At 45.9% G+C, this 18621-nt stretch overlaps 2 protein-coding genes, 1 long non-coding RNA gene and 1 pseudogene across 8 annotated transcripts in view; 2 read left to right on the top strand and 2 right to left on the bottom strand.

Moving 5' to 3' along the window:
- The window catches only part of LOC129525692 (uncharacterized), a 31874-nt gene extending 29607 nt beyond the window's left edge, over positions 1-2267 (bottom strand). For both annotated transcript variants that reach the window (XR_008670121.2, XR_008670124.2), the window contains exon 1: positions 2125-2267. This is a non-coding gene — a long non-coding RNA (uncharacterized lncRNA). The remainder of the gene's footprint in view (positions 1-2124) is intronic.
- On the top strand, positions 774-6276 carry RBM8A (RNA binding motif protein 8A). 4 transcript variants are annotated; one of them, XM_063697886.1, is made up of 7 exons: positions 774-980; positions 2438-2560; positions 2845-2904; positions 3036-3113; positions 3304-3440; positions 3745-3881; positions 3995-6276. In XM_063697886.1, exons 2-7 carry the CDS (start codon positions 2494-2496, stop codon positions 4038-4040), a joined length of 525 nt encoding a protein of 174 aa, XP_063553956.1. In that variant the 5' UTR covers positions 774-980; positions 2438-2493; the 3' UTR covers positions 4041-6276. The 4 variants fall into 4 exon arrangements, with proteins under 4 accessions (XP_063553956.1, XP_063553988.1, XP_018895530.1 ...); XM_063697918.1 differs by lacking the exon at positions 774-980 and adding an exon at positions 1684-1786; XM_019039985.4 differs by lacking the exon at positions 774-980 and adding an exon at positions 2173-2321 and having other exon boundaries at positions 3039-3113.
- LOC101137503 (putative gonadotropin-releasing hormone II receptor) lies at positions 4691-10658 on the bottom strand (annotated as a pseudogene).
- Positions 10659-10981: 323 nt separating this feature from the next.
- PEX11B (peroxisomal biogenesis factor 11 beta) lies at positions 10982-18580 on the top strand. 2 transcript variants are annotated; one of them, XM_004026480.4, is made up of 4 exons: positions 10982-11280; positions 12089-12204; positions 12891-13092; positions 17368-18580. In XM_004026480.4, the coding sequence occupies exons 1-4, from the start codon at positions 11225-11227 to the stop codon at positions 17771-17773; spliced, it is 780 nt and encodes a 259-aa protein (XP_004026529.1). In that variant the 5' UTR covers positions 10982-11224; the 3' UTR covers positions 17774-18580. The 2 variants fall into 2 exon arrangements, with proteins under 2 accessions (XP_004026529.1, XP_018895483.1); XM_019039938.4 differs by lacking the exon at positions 10982-11280 and adding an exon at positions 11410-11950.
- Positions 18581-18621: the final 41 nt, after the last annotated feature.

Below are 18621 nucleotides of genomic sequence, written 5' to 3'. Positions count from 1 at the left end.
GTTGGCTGCTGTGAGCCATAATTGCACCACTGCACTCAGCCTGGTTGACAGAGTGAGACCTTGTTTTAAAAAAAAAAAAAAGAATGAAAGAAGATTCTGATTTAAGTTCTGTGAAGGAAATACACAGTTAAAGACAGGAGGGTGGAGAAGACCCCTTTGGGTGACAGTACTATTGAGATCTTAAAAATGAGGTCAAACTCGACCGGGCGCGGTGGCTCACGCCTGTAATCCCAGCACTTTGGGAGGCCAAGGAGGGTGGATCACAAGGTACGGAGTTCAAGACCAGCCCGGCCAATATGCTGAAACCCCCGTCTCTACTAAAAAAATTTTTAAAAGTTGGGCGTGGTGGCACGTGCGTATAGTCCCAGCTACTCCGGAGGCTGAGGCAGAGGAATCGCTTGAACCCAGTAAGTGGAGGTTACAGTGGGCCGAGATCGTGCCACTGCACTCCAGCCTGGGTGACAGAGCGATACTCCATCTCAAAAAAAAAAAAGAAAAAAAAATGAGGTCGAACCCAATATGTGAAAAGCTAGAGGAAGAGCACCAGGAACAGAAACCTGCGGGGAGCAGTGGCTCATGCCTGTAATCCAAACACTTTGGGAGGCCGAGAAGGGCGGATGACCGGAAGTCAGGAGTTAGAAACCAGCCTGGCCAACATGGCGAAACCCCGTCTCCACTAAAAATACAAAAATTAGCTAGGTGTGGTGCCGCACGCCTGTAGTCCCAGCTAATCAGGAGGCTGGCGCAGGAGAAGTCTTGAACCCAGGAGACGGAGGTTGCAGTGAGCCAAGATCGCATCACTGCACTCCAGCCTGAGTGACAGAGTGAGACTCCGTCTCAAAAACAAAACAAACCAAGTTGCAAAAGCCCTGGGATGAGAAAGAGCACACCACAGTTGGGCGAAAGAGCAAGGAGAGCTTCATGGGTGAAGGAGAAGAACGGTGGTTGAACAGGTTGAAAACATAGGCAGAGCAGGCTTTGTGAGTTTGAATTTTTATTCTAAGTGCAGCAAAATGCCAAGGAAAGAGCCGGGTGCATGGTTACATCCCTGTCGTCCCAGATGCTTGGGAGGCGAGTTTCAGGCCAGCCTGGGTAGTATAGCCAAACCCCTCTAACAAAAAGGGTTTTTAGGCCGGGCGCAGTGGCTCACGCCTGTAATCCCAGCACTTTGGGAGGTGGAGGCTGGTGGATCACTTGAGGTCAGGAGTTCAAGACCAGCCTGGCCAACATGGTGAAATCCCGTCTCTACTAAAAATACAAAAATTAGCCGCGGGGGGTGGGGGGGTGGGGGGGTGGGGGGGTGGGGGGGTGGGGGGGGGCGCCTGTAGTCCCAGGTACTCAGGAGGCTTGGGGGGCGCCTGTAGTCCCAGGTACTCAGGAGGCTTGGGGGGCGCCTGTAGTCCCAGGTACTCAGGAGGCTTGAGGCAGAAGAATTGCTTGAACCCGGGAGGCAGAGGATGCAGTGAGCCGAGACTGCACCACTGCACTCTTAGCCTGGGTGATAGAGCGAGACTACGTCTCAAAACAACAACAAGGATTTTTAGTAGGTATGTAACCAACTGATTTTTAAAATGATCACAGTACCTACTGTGGAGAATGAATTAGTGTCTCCTAATCGCTTTTTAAATTTTATTTTTCGTTTTACTCTTATTCACTTTTTTTTTTTTTTTTTTTTTGAGACAGAGTCTCGCTCTTGTCCCCCAGACTGGAGTGCAGTGGCAAGATCTCGGCTCGCTGCAACCTCCGTCTCCCGGGTTCAACTGATTCTCCTGCCTCAGCCTCCCAGGTAGCTGGGATTACAGGTGCACTGCACCACGCCCAGCTAATCAGCTTCCGTTTCTCGGGTTCAAGCGATTCTCCTGCCTCAGCCTCCCGAGTAGCTGGGATTACAGGCAGGGAGTTTTATATTTAAAAAAAAAAATTGATATCTGTCTCACCACCGTATTGCAACCAAGTCTGTTAGTTTCCTGAAGAGAAATTTGGTGCTGCAGGTTCCAGAAGCAGCTCTTTATGCCCTCACTGCTGATCAAACTATTTTTTAAAAGCGCTCCTATCATACACCACGCTGCCTAAAGACAGGGTACAGGCCTGGGATTTTTGAAAGAAAAGGGTTTCTTCAATTACCATTTCCCAGTTTGGGATGAAGAGACGTAAAGAAGCCCTCTAATAAGGAAATTACGCCGGGCCTCACTGTTAATAGTACAGTATTTATCACCAGCTGCCGCGGTTAAGAGGAAGCCACGGCCCCCTGTAGTCTGTACCTCCTAAGATGGCAGGATTTAGCTTGCGACCTGCTCAAGATGGCCACAGAAACACTTCCGGTATCTTTCCGCACTAGGCCCGCCCCAATTTGCGTGTTTTTACCGTGCAGAGGGAGGGATTTAGAGTTAGCCTTTGATTGGTCAGCTTGACTGGCGACCTTTCCCCTCTGCGACAGTTTCCCGAGGTACCTAGTGTCTGAGCGGCACAGACGAGATCTCGATCGAAGGCGACATGGCGGACGTGCTAGATCTTCACGAGGCTGGGGGCGAAGATTTCGCCATGGATGAAGATGGGGACGGTGAGGACAGTGGAGACGGCTGGTGGGAAGCGGGGAAGGTGCGAGAGAAGGCTATAATAGGAAAATTTACTCTCTTTTCTCCTCGGTCGTAAGGATGGGAATCGAGGAACCGGGTCTTGGGTGGATTAGAGATTCCGCCCCCTTCAGGAGAAGGGAGGGCGTGACCGGGAAGGCACTAAGACTGGAGGCGGTGTGGGTCGGCTTGCTGGTAGTGTATTGGGAAAGAGACGATTGTTACAAATGACTGTCATAGTTACTTATTCTTTTATTTTCTGGGGCTCCAGAGAGCATTCACAAACTGAAAGAAAAAGCGAAGAAACGGAAGGGTCGCGGCTTTGGCTCCGGTGAGTGTGGGGAAAATGGGGTAGAGTGGCCTAGTAGGGCAGGAGCTACGGGTTTTGGAGTCACCACCCAACTCATAGGAACAATGGGAGAAAGGGGGAGTTTTCGGTGATCTCGTGTATGTCCCTTATAGAAGAGGGGTCCCGAGCGCGGATGCGTGAGGATTATGACAGCGTGGAGCAGGATGGCGATGAACCCGGACCACAACGCTGTGAGTAATAATGGAACCTGTGAGGTATCCGTGTCTGTGGTAGTAGTTAGAAACCAATAAAATAGTTAAACGCAGTAGGAATGGGTTCAGAGATAGCTTAAACAATCTGAGTCCGCACTCACTCTATTCCTGTGAGCCTGCTTAAAGTGTCTCTCATGTACTCATACAACTTCTCCCCGTCCCCCAACAGCTGTTGAAGGCTGGATTCTCTTTGTAACTGGAGTCCATGAGGAAGCCACCGAAGAAGACATACACGACAAATTCGCAGAATATGGGGAAATTAAAAACATTCACCTCAACCTCGACAGGCGAACAGGATATCTGAAGGTATCCTAAGTGACACTTTATTGCCTCCTTTCTTTCATAAGCCTTAGACAGCATTAGTAGTTCTGTGTTTGCTGTGGTTGGCCAAGAGCAAAGTTGAAATAAAATGACATTGGAAATCTATGTTTTGTCAGACACGCCAAAGAGACAGAAACGGAGATGATGTATATATACAGTAGAGATATATGATGTACATTCATTGTTTAAAGTGTGTAGATTTTTCTGAGTTTAGATTTGAGGGAAAAGATACTCAGTGATACTTGGGGAAATAGGAGGGTTTTCATATCTGTCTTTTCACTTTCCCCAGGGGTATACTCTAGTTGAATATGAAACATACAAGGAAGCCCAGGCTGCTATGGAGGGACTCAATGGCCAGGATTTGATGGGACAGCCCATCAGCGTTGACTGGTGTTTTGTTCGGGGTCCACCAAAAGGCAAGAGGAGGTAAAATGAAGAGGGCAAATACTGTCTGGGTGAAGGGAATACGAACGAAACAGAATGAGGACTTAGTATTATGTCCCTCTAATGGACTCCTCTCCCTGCTTCTTCTTCCCTAGAGGTGGCCGAAGACGCAGCAGAAGTCCAGACCGGAGACGTCGCTGACAGGTCCTCTGTTGTCCAGGTGTTCTCTTCAAGATTCCATTTGACCATGCAGCCTTGGACAAATAGGACTGGGGTGGAACTTGCTGTGTTTATATTTAATCTCTTACCCTATATGTGTAGTATTTGAGTTGCGAATAAATGTTCCATTTTTGTTTTCTACATTTAATGTTACTTTCCTGTCCTAAAATTGAAAGTTCTAAAGCATAGCAAGGCTGTATGGATCATTGTGAAGATACTTCTAGGGACTGAACTCTATGTATTTCTTTTTTTTCTTTTTTTTTGAGATAGAGTCTTGCTGTGTTACCCAGGGTGGATTGCAGCTGATCATAGCTCACTGCAGCTTCAAACTCTTGGGCTCAAGCCATCCTTCTGCCTCACTGTCCCTAGTAGTTGGGATTAACAGGTACATGCCACCATGCCCAGCTAAATTTTTAATATTTTTGTAGAGATGGGGTCTTGCTGTGTTGCCTGGGCTGGTTATGTGAGTTTCTATATTAGACATAGTCTCAAGTTTCAGGTAGGGTTTAAAGTAGAGACACTGGTCAGTGTTTCTTTTTTAGGGGGAACTAGGAGAGCAGGAGTAGAAGTGAGATGTTAAGATCTTATGGCACTAAAGACTTACTATTCTGTTCCTACATACTCTGTTAGGATCAGATAGATGTTATAGAAATGCCTTTTATTTCTCCTGCCCTTCTTGATGTCACAGTTTTTTGTACTTCCAGCTGTCTAAAGGCATGAATCTCCTCTTGGAGCATTCTCCCAGACCCTTCTTTAGAAGAGTCTATACTAAGTTCTTGGTGCCCTCTTCGGCAGCCAAGGGTGAAGGCCCCATAGAGGAGAGGATCCAAAGGAGCATTGAGGAGGCCCAAGAGGAAAAGGATGTGGCTCAGGTTGGGAGGGACTTCAGTTAGCATGGTGGGGGAGAACCCGTACCACATACCCAGTAGGTAATAAGGTGTCCAGCAGAGGATGAAGGTCAGCAAGATAAGCAGGGCCAGTCTCAGGGCCCGGAGACGAACACGGGGACAATTGTCAAAGGAATGGGGGAGGGCAAATTCACCAGCAGGGGCTAGGAATTTAGAAAATATACTGTAATTCAGACACTCAGCTTCTGATCTGAGTATAGGGTGAATTGATGGAGGGGCATAGCTAGTGAGACAGAGCTCGCCTCCTACAAGGAGGAGAATGTTGCAAACCGTTTTCCCCTTCCCAACCTGGGACTATATGATTTCTTACCCCCAGGGATTATGATAGAAATATGAAGCCACCAAGTCTAGACTTGATGGTGTTCAAGAATAAATAATACTGATTGCCTCCCTAGTCCTTGTCCAGCTAACTCAGCTGTTTATAATTGAAGGGATTCAACAAAATTATCTCTAGCATCAGGTGCTAGACATGGTTAGAATCTCACCATGGTTTAGTGACTGGTAGATAGCTATTAGGTAGGTAGATAAATAAATGATGCTAGAGGCAACAGGTCTAGGGTTAAGGATTAAGGCCTGGGAATTGGAGTCTCACCATGGCTCCCCTTCCTTGTCTGGGGGCTGGACACACTGAGGACAATGCGGCTATAGCAGATGGCCATGGCAGTCAGTGGCAGCAGAAAGAGGCAGCAGAAGGTGAAGAGGTTATAGGTGGTCTCTTGTCATTGAGCCTTGAAGCTGCCTTTGGTGACACACTGAGTGAAAGGGACTGGGCCAGCTCAGTGGACGGTGTGGAACAGGAACAGCTGGAGTGGAGTTGAGGACTATTAGAACTGGTTCCCCTCACCACCCAACCTACCCACCTATGTCATACTGTCTCCTCCCAATTCATCCTTAATTCCAAGTGAAGCAGCACAGTGCTGAGAAACAGTTCATCCATGGTGCCATGTTAAAGAGGTTGGCAATATATCTTGAAAATCGTATCTTCCTTTTAGGCTTGAATATGATGCTGAACAGTAAGTTTGTTAAATCTTGGAACTTAAAACAATCCTGCTTTCTCAAGTACTATTCTAACATTGCGCTTTATAAGGGATGATATTTCTACCACCTCACTCATATTTTTAGCTGAAATGATTTTCCTGGTATGTCTGTTATTTTGTGGAAAAAGAAATATTGTGTAAAATGGGTGCTGCCAAAATTCCAGGCCATTTTGCAGTGACTCTGAAGTGACCTTTAGTAGTAATAGTCTTATGTGCAGTAACTATAATGGTAAAGGATGTTAAATAATAAAATTTAACATTTTCCAAATGCTATTGGGCTGCCCCTCCCCCTTTTTGTTAAATTGCTGGGTTTTCCAACTGAATCAGTAAAAACTGTTTAGAGCTACAAGGTTAAAGTGCCTGGGTTCTAGTAATGGAGATTGAGTCACTATTAATTTGATAAAAGGTAAGCTCAGTAGGCATCAGATTCCTAGATACAAGGCATTTGGGAAAGTGATTTTAGCAGACATGAGGGACATTTAGGAAAGATGAATAGTTTCAGCCTAAGACAGAATTTTGTGAACTGTTTGGAGTTACGATCAGGCTACTCTGAGCTAGTCGGGAAATGGTCTTTCCTCTTCCCATCTCTTGCATTCATATATTTCTAAGTTTTTTGTTGTTTTTGTTTTTGTGCTCTGCCTAAGAAGTGCTTGAGAATTGTGAGGAGTATAAAAATAGTCAAAGCTGGCTGGGCGCAGTGGCTCACGCCTGTAATCCCAGCACTTTGGGAGGCTGAGGCGGGCGGATCACGAGGTTAGGAGATGGAGACCATCCTGGCTAACACAGTGAAACCCTGTCTGTACTAAAGATACAAAAAAACTAGCCGGGCGTGGTGGTAGGTGCCTGTAGTCCCAGCTACTTGGGAACTCGGGAGGCTGAGGCAGGAGAATGACCTGAACCCAGGAGGCGGAGCTTGCAGTGAGCAGAGATTGCGCCATTGCACTCCAGCCTGGGCGACAGAGTAAGACTATGTCTCCAAAAAAAAAAATAATAATAAAGTCTTGGATTTATAGTTTGGTCCACAGCCTTGTTTTGATCTTTCCTTTATCCTGTTTTATTGCCATTTACCACGTACTGTAGAAACATCCCTTTCAACTGCTGATAACTTGGAAACAAGCCTACAAAAATAAGTAATTTCTAACTACTCCTAATACTACCTATAACTACCCCTAAGCCCTTACCACTCTAACGTGACATTATTAAATTTTTTATTTTATTAACACTAATATTTTAACTACAATTACAGCATATGGGCAATACAGAATTTACCTAAAAGGATACTAATTTGGAACAAAAAAAATCACCTTTTGCACATGTATCATGTCACAACCAGTTTGCCATTGAAACAAATAGAGGTTGCAAATATTGTCAGATTGTCAGGCTGTAAGAAAGGATGAAATTCATTTCCCATTGCATCATCTTGTGGCCCATGGATTTCAAGTGCCTTAGCCAAAATCATATAGCTAGTTAGCAGTAGAGCCGAGACTCAGAAAAAAACAAAGTAAAACAGGCAGACTGAAACAAAAAGTCTTCTAATTCCCAGTCCACATGTAAAATTTGCTTCATATAAACAAACCTAATTGTAAATGGCACTGTAGCAACAGGCTTCTTTTTAACACTTGGATTGGTAAAGGTCTTGTTTGCAACATATTAGAAGTATTATTTTTCTCTTTTTCCCCCCACCGCCAACAGAGTCTGGCTCTGCCGCCCACGCCGGAGTGCAGTGGTGCAGTCTTGGCTCACTGCAGCCTTCACTTCCCAGGTTCAAGCAATTCTCGTGCCTCAGCCTCCTGAGTAGTTGGGATTACAGGTGCTCACCACTATACCCAGCTAATTTTTGTATTTTTAGTAGAGATGGGGTTTCGTCATGTAGGCCAGGTTGGTCTTGAACTCCTGACCTCAAGTGATCCACCCATCTTGGCCTTCCAAAATGCTGGGATTACAGGCTTGAGCCACCAGGCCTTTCTTTGTTCTTAGGAGTATAGTCAGACTAACTTCTAGTAGTTATATTTCTAATAATTGAGGATGTAAGTAAGGATCAAATCTTAAATCAGTATAATGCATTGTCATTCCAGAGATAAATCCTAGACCCTTCTTGGCCTCCTTCTGACATAATTCTAATCCTACAGTCTCAGAGATGCTGTTGTATCCTGCCCCACAACCCCATGATAGTGATAGTGGTTTTTGCCTTGAAGGAATTGCTTTGTATTTAGCTTTTCCCCCCCTAGATTTCTAGTTCCTTTTCAGTATTGGATTGGATTTGAGATTTGATTAACCTAGTACTCAGGTTCAGATGCTCGCCTCTTTGCAATTTTAACACTCATTCGACAATAAAGTCAGTAAAAAACACAAATTTGGTTATGTCACTCTCTTTTTACTTTAGTGTCTCTCCACTGCACTCAGAATAAAGTACAATTTTATTATTTGTGATCTGGCTTGCTTTTCCCCTCTCAGTTCATTACTCACCATTTTCTAGTCTTCAGCTTTAGTAGCATTGAGATCCTCTATCCTCCATCCTCCCTAGCATTTCTCCTATTTTAATTGGTCTAACACCTATCTCTGAAGAATCAAATTTTAACATCTGGAAAGCTTTTCCTGACTGCACGGCTGTGTCAGACACCCCTATCCACTCCCCACCCCCATTGTCTTCTTTAGCTCCTTTAGCATAACACTTTTGAATACACTATATTGTAATTGCCTAATATCTTTGTTTCTTGCAGTAGTCTATACATTTCTGGAAGGCAAGATTTTGCTGCCCTGTCCTTAGCAAAATTTGAGTGGCCCTGGAGATGCATATTACTTTTTGAATGGATAAATGAATGTACCACAAAGTTTTACCCAAACCACTGACTTCACTCTCTTAATAGACCCCCATGTATGTTTTTCTTCCCTGCCCCAATCTGAAGGAGGTGAGATTGGGAGGATGCAAAGAGGTAGAAACGAAGTGTAATAAAACAGATGTAATGGAAGAGGCACAGATAGAGGATACTGTTTTTAAAAGGCAGGCTCTTTTATTATTATTATTATACGTTAAGTTTTAGGGTACATGTGCACAATGCGCAGGTTAGTTACATATGTATACATGTGCCATGCTGGTGTGCTGCACCCATTAACTCGTCATTTAGCATTAGGTATATCTCCTAATGCTATCCCTCCCCCCTCCCCCCACCCCACAACAGTCCCCAGAGTGTGATGTTCCCCTTCCTGTGTCCATGTGTTCTCATTGTTCAATTCCCATCTATGAGTGAGAACATGCGGTGTTTGGTTTTTTGTCCTTGAGATAGTTTACTGAGAATGATGATTTCCAATTTCATCCATGTCCCTACAAAGGACATGAACTCATCATTTTTTACGGCTGCATAGTATTCCATGGTGTATATGTGCCACATTTTCTTAATCCAGTCTATCATTATTGGACATTTGGGTTGGTTCCAAGTCTTTGCTATTGTGAATAGTGCCGCAATAAACATGTGTGCATGTGTCTTTATAGCAGCATGATTTATAGTCCTTTGGGTATATACCCAGTAATGGGATGGCTGGGTCAAATGGTATTTCTAGTTCTAGATCCCTGAGGAATCGAAAAGGCAGGCTCTTAACAGATGTAAATTAACATACAAATAATCTTACAGAAGAGAGAGCAGAGGTAGCAGGGTGCGGTGGCTCACGCCTGTAATCTCAGCACTTTGGGAGGCTGAGACAGGCGGATCACGAGGTCAAGAGATGGAGACCACCTGGCCAACATGGTGAAACCTCGCCTCTACTAAAAATACAAAAATTAGTCGGGCATGGTAGCGGGCGCCTGTAGCTTCTCGGGAGGCTGAGGGAGGAGAATTGCTTGAACCCGGGAGGCGGAGGTTGCAGTGAGCCGGCAAAAAAAAAAAAAAAAAAAAAAAAAAAAGCAGAGGCTTACTCCCTGAGAATTAATGGCTAAAGGCCCCCAAGCGCACCCTTTAACTCATGCTATGGACCCAAATCCCTGTCCTGCCCGGTCCTGAGTCCTAGGTCACTCACCTGGGGCAAGGCAAGCAGGAAACTAAGTCCCCAGGCTGCCCCCAGAAGTTTCCTTACACCTGAACGGGATCCAAGCGGGTTGAGTACTGCTGCCTGGCGGTCCAATCCAATGACCACAGGCAGGAAAGCTGCAGAATACGTGGCCATTAGTTTCAGGAACATGAGTGTCCGACATGCGATGTCCACAGCCAGCCATTGAACAGTGATATTCCAGGTGGCATCTAGGGGCATAACCACAAAAGTGACTAGTAGGACGGCGGCTGCTAAATGGGCGAAGAGTATCCTGACCGGAGAGGGGCGGAGCTGGCTGGGTTGCCGCCGTGTCACTGACCACAGGACTGCCAGGTTCCCTCCAGCCGAAGAAACAAACAGCACAATGGTCACTCCCACTCGGACCTTGGCTGCTGCCGAGAAGGTGGGCAGCTCTGAGCCCTCCACCTCCACTCCTGATCCAGCCCAGACCTCCTCCCCCGCTGCTGACCCCAAGGGGTGCCGTTGCCTGCAGACATGGTGGCCTGGAGAGAAACTGAGGAGGATGAAGTGTGGGTATGAAGGGGTTAGCTTTGGCCACTGATTCTTCGCCCTCCTTTTCAGGATCTGGAGCTGATTATTGCGAATTTCGTTCACTAAAGCCTCTGCTTCTGGAGACTCTCCATCTGTTCTGGAGGAGGTCACTTGTTCAACTGTCAAGGTTCTGCAGGGAACGAAGATCTGGTACCAATCACGCTCCTTTTTCCTTGGACAGACCAGCCTGGGCTTCAGGCCTCTACTGCCCTAGACCTCTTTAGCCCCTACAGCCCTGGATTCAGTCGGAGCCTGCGTGCATGTGTATTTGTGATGTTCTGCCAGGCGCACACCTATCCCGGCGGCCTCCAAGACGTGGAGATCACTGCGGCGCTTTCTCGCCCCGCCCCGGCCCCTGCAGGCCCCGCCCTTGGTCATGAATATTTAAAGAAGAAGGTGCCGCTGGAGGCGTGCTAGGGAGTAGAGGTCGTCTGATAAGGGGAAGCTGTGACGGAGACACGCACAGTAATACACATGGAGGCTCAAAAGACACGCGTTTCGCGTCCTGAAATTCCGCTTCCAGGGCCAAGCTTTCTTTTCTGATATTGTTTGTCCCTCGCGAGGCACCGTTGGGTCGCGCTGTAGGCGTGACTAGGGGCGGGAAGTGGGGCGGGAGCAAGGCCGCGGAGCCTGGGCTGCGGCTGTCATGGACGCCTGGGTCCGCTTCAGTGCTCAGAGCCAAGCCCGGGAGCGGCTGTGTAGGTGCGGCCCGAATAGGAATGGCGGGGGAGGGATGGACAGAGGAAGACTCTAGTGAGGCGAAGTCAGTTTAGGCTACAGGGGGGTCAAGAAGGGTCAACTCCGGCTACGGGGGCCCGAACGGACCGTGAGGCGCAGATTTGAGCCGCTGTTGAGATGATTCCTTTCCGTTCGCGGAAGAGATGGGGAAACTGAGGCATGAGTGGGCCAGCGGGGAGGCCGCTCAGGGTTGCTGTGTCCACATAAGACCGACAGTGTCCTCACTGGGCGGTGATGGAATGAGGAGCATTCGCCCCACGGTGGATAGCCCCAGACTCTGCCCCCAGAGCTGAGGAGGCACTCCCAGTTTCCGTGTCCCCACACCGTGCTGCCATTCGGGAACTCCCCTGCCTCCGCCCTGGCGTTTGGTCTCCATTCAGCTAGAGGGCCTTGAAATCTCTCAGTTCACCTATTCTGAGGAATAAAATGCCCTCCAACTGTCTGCCTCCCCCTCATCGATCACGTACATGCTCACGCTGATGTGCTTGTGATGGACCCCTGCGGCCTGCACTGGCCCCTTCAGGCCTCATCATTGTCAAATCTCTAATTTGCTCAACATTCAGTAGTGCTCCCCACCCCTTTCTAGACTCTTTTTTCTCCTTATGCCTTTCCCTTCCTCTGGCCTGGAGAAATGGTGAGATATGGGCATGGAGGAGGAAGGGGAGTGTTCTCAAACTGGGAAAGGGGGAAGTCTGTCTGTGCCTTTTGGAGGATAGTTTTGAGCGGAAAGTTAGGGAGGTCTCCACCTTACCTTGCCTGCCCTCTCCTCTAGGGCCGCCCAGTATGCTTGCTCTCTTCTTGGCCATGCGCTGCAGAGGCATGGAGCCAGTCCTGAGTTACAGAAACAGATTCGACAACTGGAGAGCCACCTGAGCCTTGGAAGAAAGCGTAAGTAACTCTGTCTTTCCTTTTATCCCCCAACCTTTCCTCCATCCCCAGCTCTCCTTCCTTTGTCCCTCCTTCCTGTACCCTCTCTGCCTGTTCTTCTTTCTCATTTGGCTCTGCACTTACCCTCTGCATGAGTCCAGTTGAGATAAGAGAGCAGGGGTATGGAAGTAATTAGGAGGACTGGAGAGAATGGGTCAAGTTTGAGAAAACTAAACTGGCACAAAAATCAAATTTGAAATTGAAAAATGGACTGTTTCTGCTCTTTATTTTTTATTTTTTTGAGACAGAGTCTCTCGTCCAGGTCAGAGTGCAGTGGCGCAATCTTGGCTCACTGCAACCTCTGCCTTCCAGGTTCAAGCAATTCTCCTGTCTCAGCCTCCTGAACAGCTGGGACTACAGGTGCCCACCACCATGCCGGGCTAATTTTTGTATTTTTAGTAGAGATGGGGTTTCACCATGTTGGCCAGGCTGGTCTCAAACTCCTGACCTCAGGTGATCCACCCACCTCGGCCTCCCAAAGTGTTGGGATTACAGGCTTGAGCCACCATGCCCAGCCTGTTTCTGCTCTTTAAAAAAATTGTCATTATTATTGCTCAACTTTTGCCCTCTTGCTTTCTCTGTTTCTGTTTCTTGTTATCTGCCTCTCTACTTACAAATCCTTGCTTTCCCTTTCTAATCTCCACAAGTTCTACGCCTGGGTAACTCAGCAGATGCCCTTGAGTCAGCCAAAAGAGCTGTTCACCTATCAGATGTTGTCCTGAGATTCTGCATCACTGTTAGTCACCTCAATCGAGCCTTGTACTTCGCCTGTGACAATGTCCTGTGGGCTGGAAAGTCTGGACTGGCTCCCCGTGTGGATCAGGAGAAGTGGGCCCAGCGTTCATTCAGGTTTGATATCCTGTTCTCCTTTAAGATTTTTTTTTGTAGCCTCTGTATTGCATAGGTTGTCTTATATGAGGGAAAGATATCTTAGGATCTTTCCAGAGTATATAAGTCTTGATCAGTCACTTGGCTTCCAATCACTTAGATCTTAAACTATCGGAGAATATCAAATGGGGGGAGATGGAAGACAGATGCTCTTCCATAATGAATGACTAATATTGTGCAAGGTAAGATATTATATCACTTTAATTGTGCTTCTATACCACAGGTTATTCCCCCTCACTACCTGCTTACTCATTCATTCCAAAAATATTTATTAGATGCTTACTGTGGGGCAGGGGATAAAGCAAAGAGCTAAACAGATAATGTGCCTGCTCCCATGAAGCTTCTAGTTTAGTGAGGGAGTTAGATACTACAATGAATAACTTCTCATATATATTTGTGGAAAAGTATGCGGTATTATGAAAGAATATCACAAGGGGAGCTAATTTAGATTGAAAAATCAGGAAAAAACTCTTTGAGAAAGTAATATTTTAGCTCAGACCTGATGTCTGAGTAGGAGGAGTTAGACAAAGCCAACAGTAGCAGAAAAGACATTTCCAAACAGAGAAAATCGCACATTCTAAGTAAGGCTTTGAACTAAGAAAGACTTAAGGGAATTAGAGAAATAGAAAGAAAGCCAGTGTGATTGACAGTATTGAGTCCATCAGTTCAAATTTGAGAGATAGACAGGCACCAGATCTTTCATACAGGGCCTTTTAGGCAATGTTAATGTTTGTTTTATTTTATCCTACAATGGGACATTATTGAAGGATTCTGAGCAGGGAAATGACATGATTCAAATTGTGTTTAAAGGACGTCTCTTTTTGAGATGTTGAAAATGGATTGCAGGCCGGGCGCAGTGGCTCACGCCTGTAATCCCAGCACTTTGGGAGGCCGAGGTTGGGGGGATCACGAGGTCAGGACTTCAAGACCAGCCTGGCCAACGTGGCAAAACCCCGTCTCTACTAAAATTACAAAAATTAGCCAGGTGTGGTGGCGGGCACCTGTAATCCCAGCTACTCGGGAGGCTGAGGCAGGAGACTCGCTTGAACCCGGGAGGCAAAGGTTGCAGTGAGCCGAGATCGTGCTATTGCACTCCAGCCTAGGTGACAAGAGCAAGACTCCATCTCAAAAAAAAAAAAAAGAAAAGAAAAGAAAATGGATTGCAGTGGGTCAAGAGAGGAGGAGATGCCCTAATACGAGCAAGAGATGACGTTGGCTTGGACAAAGGAGGTAGCTGACAATAAAGGTAGAGAGAAATATGATGTGGGAGTAAAATTCTCTAACATATTATCTGTATTGTTTTTCGTTTTCCTATGATTGTACTTTTTCATTATATTAACCTTGCTTTTCCCTTCATCTTTCTCAGTGATTTACAACTTTAACATGGCTTATGATGTATGAGGGGTGGGAGCAGAGGCATGGCTGGAGCAGTATGGAAAAGCAACTCCCTAAAGGAGTCTATATGTTATATTTATTCATTTCATCCAACAGATACTTACTGAGCTCTTACTATATGGTAGGCACCAGTGTACATACAGGGATATAGTGGTTAAAGATAAACAAGGCCGGCCAGGTGCGGTGGCTCACACCTGTAATCCCAGCACTTTGGGAGGCCAAGGCGGGCGGATCACCTGAGGTCAGAAGTTTTGAGACCAGCCTGACCGGCATGGAGAAACCCCGTCTCTACTAAAAATACAAAATTAGCCGGGTGTGGTGGCGCATGCCTGTAATCCCAGCTACTCGGGAGGTTGAGGCAGGAGAATCGCTTGAACCCGGGAGGCAGAGTTTGCGGTGAGCCGAGATCGTGCCATTGTACTGTAGCCTGGGCAACAACAGTGAAATACCATCTCAAAAAAAAAAGAAAAGACAAACAAGGCCTCTGCTCCTCTGGAACTTACCTTGTAATGGGATGAGATAAGCATAAATAAACAATAAATTAAAATATCAGATACTGGTAAATGTTATGCAGGAAATTAAAACAGTGTTATGGAGTAGAGAGTAACTGACTCAGTGCTTTAGATTTAGGGATAAGGGAAGGCCTCTCCGAAGAGGTGATATTTAAGCTCATACCTGAAGAGCAAGAAAGAGCTAGATATGTGAGGGTTTTGGAGGGAGAATATTCCAGGTGGAGGGAGAATATTCCAGGTAGAGGGAATAGGTAGTGCAAAGGTCCTAAGGCAAGAACAAGCTTGATGGGATTAAAATGTAGAAGGAAACCAATATGGTTGGAGCATAATGATTGCAGGAAAGAATGATACAAGGTAAAGTTAGAGGGGTAGGGACCAGATGTTGAGTCTGTAAGCCTCTCTAAGGTATTTATCTTTTATTATGAATGTGACAGGAAGAAAACCATGGAGAGCTGTGGTTTGTTTGTTTATTTGTTTTTGTTTTTTTTTTTTGAGATGGAGTCTTGCTCTGTCGCCCAGGCTGGAGCGCAATGGTGCAATCTCAGCTCACTGCAACCTCCATCTCCTGGGTTCAAGCGATTCTGCTGCCTCGGCCTCCTGAGTAGCTGGGATTACAGGCACGCGCCACCACACCCAGCTAATTTTTGTATTTTTAGTAGAGACAGGGTTTCGCCACGTTGGTCAGGCTGGTCTCCAACTCCTGACCTCATGATTCACTTGCCTCGGCCTCCCGAAGTGCTGGGATTATAGGCGTGAGCCACCGCGCCTGGCCAACCATGGAGAGTTTTAAGAAGGGAAGTAATGATGTGATTTATGTTTATGCTAGCTATTATATGAAAATAGATTGTTGGAGGTGGGGGCAAGAATGGCCACAGTGAGACCAGTTAAAACACTAAAGCAGAAGTCCAGACAAGAGATGTTAGTGGCTTAGAGTATGGCAGTGCGGTGTGATAGAGAGATGTGGTTGGTTGGGTTCAGGATATACTTTGAAGGTAGAACAAGTTATTGAGTACAGACCACCATTGTCAGATTGGATTACAAATAAAAAACATGGATTTTTTACTGAAGAAATTTATAATTTAACACATTTGGCAATTACTTAAACCTCTGGGCCTCTTTTTTTTTTTTTTTTAAAGAAATAGGGATTGGATTTAGATCACCTTTAATATGTTTGAGTCTCTGAGACATCTGAAATTTGTTCTCTCAAAACAAGTTTGCCTTGTTATAGGTCAAGTTGAGAGAGAGGGAGAGTGTGTGTGTGTGTGTGTGTGTGTGTGTGTGTGTGTGTGTGTGTGTGTGTTGCCAAGTGGAAAATGAAATTTGAGATTGACCTTGGAAGATTTCATGATGCTCATGGAGTTTAAACCAGGATCTTAAGGTGCACATAAACATGTATTAGTTACAGAATGTTGGGAGGACTTTGTTTCTTCATTTTTATTGGGACATAATTGACAAATAGAAATTACATATATTTAAGGAGTTATAGCTCGATGTTTGTCCATGTTATGTTGTGACATGATCACCACAGTCAAGCTAATTAACATATCCATCACCTCACATAATTACCTTTTATCTTTTATGGTAAGAACACTTAAGATCTACCTTCCTGGCAGATTTCAAATATACAATACAGTATTGTTAACTATAGTCACAATGTAGTACATTAGATCTCCAGAACTTACTCATCTTGCATAACTGAAACTTATACGCTTTGACCAGTATCTTCCCATTTCCCTCACTCCCCAACCCCTGGCAACCCCCATTCTATTCTGTGCCCCTATGAGTTAGCCTTTTTTTTTTTTTTTTGAGACAGAGTCTTGCTTTGTTGCCCAGGCCGGAGTGCAGTGGTGAGATCTCGGCTCACTGCAACCTCTGCTTCCTGGGTTCAAGCAATTCTCATGCCTCAGCCTCCCAAGTAGCTGGGATTACAGGTGCTGGCCACCACGACTGGCCAATTTTTGTATTTTTAGTAGGGACGGGGTTTCACCATGTTGGCCAGGCTGGTCTTAAACTCCTGACCTCAGGTGATCCACCTGCCTTGGCCTCCCAAAGTGCTGGGATTACAGGCATGAGCCACCACGCCCGGCCTTATTTTAGCTTCCACCTATAAGTGAGATTATGCAGTATTTGTCTTTCTGTGTCTGGCTTATTTTGCTTAGCATAGTGTCCTCGAGGGAGGACATTTCTAATAGGGGTAATAGCATTCACTTTACTTCTGATCTAATGTGTAATCTCTTTGTGCTACAGGAAAAGAAAATGTTAAAATGTGATGTTGGATATGTTAAGTAGGTATACATGCCCTTACTGACCCTTTTGCTCTGTGTATCAGGTACTATTTGTTTTCCCTCATCATGAATTTGAGCCGTGATGCTTATGAGATTCGCCTACTGATGGAGCAAGAGTCTTCAGCTTGTAGCCGGCGACTGAAAGGTTCCGGAGGAGGAGTCCCAGGAGGAAGTGAAACTGGGGGACTTGGGGGACCAGGGACTCCAGGAGGAGGTCTGCCCCAACTGGCTCTGAAACTTCGGCTGCAAGTCCTGCTCCTGGCTCAAGTCCTTAGAGGTCATCCCCCACTTCTGCTAGACGTGGTCAGAAATGCCTGTGATCTCTTCATTCCTCTGGACAAACTAGGCCTCTGGCGCTGTGGCCCTGGGATTGTGGGGCTTTGTGGCCTCGTGTCCTCCATCCTGTCTATTCTCACCCTAATCTATCCCTGGCTACGACTCAAGCCCTGACCTTCCGGTACAGGATAAGGAGGGGACCTGAATTGGTGAGATGGAATCTTAGATCGTCCCCCATGTGCCAGCCTCATTCGAATTCTACTCTTTGGTTAAAGTTAGAAATTCAGAGATTTAGGGGTGGAGGAAGAGCTTTGGGGAAGATGAGGTAAGGAAAGATGACTCGTGAAGTTAATAGGATGTCTCTAATTTCTAGATGTGCCTGAGCTTCTGTTCTTTTCCTCTTTCTTTGTGTCTCTCTTGAATATATTTACTTTGTGTCTCTTAACTCTGTTTAAGGTTCTGTGTCTATGCATCTCTTTCTTTTTTCAACCTTCTCATTCTCCTATCCAGGGATTTAATCAGCAGAATTACTTTTCGATAGGGGAGGTATAAGGTTTGGCCTGTAAGGTTCTAACTGCCTTCTTTTTTCTCACAGAGGTGGCTTATGGCAGATTTTTCCTCCTTCAAACTCCAAACATAATTTTTAAGACTATGTGCCAGTGGACTCTTCCATTATATCTCTGCACCACAAGTTGTTGGATGTTTCCTCTTCCTCCCTCTTGTCTACCTCACCAACCTCGCTCATCATTTGGCCCTTATCCTTCCTTGTACACATACCTTCAGATTTCTGCTTACACTTTGATTTCAGAGCTTTATTCCCCAGTCTGTTCTTACTCCTTTGTCGCTTATCCAGAATGATGCTATGTGTAGCATCTTGCTGTAAATCCTGTACAATGATTCTGTGTAAATAGCTGTGGCCTATGCCAATAATGAAGAGCAAGCCTTTCAGGTAAGCAAATTAAAGTTCAGTTTGCTCATCGACATTTGGTCTGGTCCCTCATTTTTTGGTAATTTGAGGCCCC

The sequence above is a fragment of the Gorilla gorilla genome, chromosome 1 (genome assembly GCF_029281585.2).
Source record: "Gorilla gorilla gorilla isolate KB3781 chromosome 1, NHGRI_mGorGor1-v2.1_pri, whole genome shotgun sequence".
Taxonomy (NCBI): Eukaryota; Metazoa; Chordata; class Mammalia; order Primates; family Hominidae; genus Gorilla; species Gorilla gorilla.
Note: the sequence above shows the minus strand (reverse complement) of the source record. Positions and strands in the feature narration are given on the sequence as shown.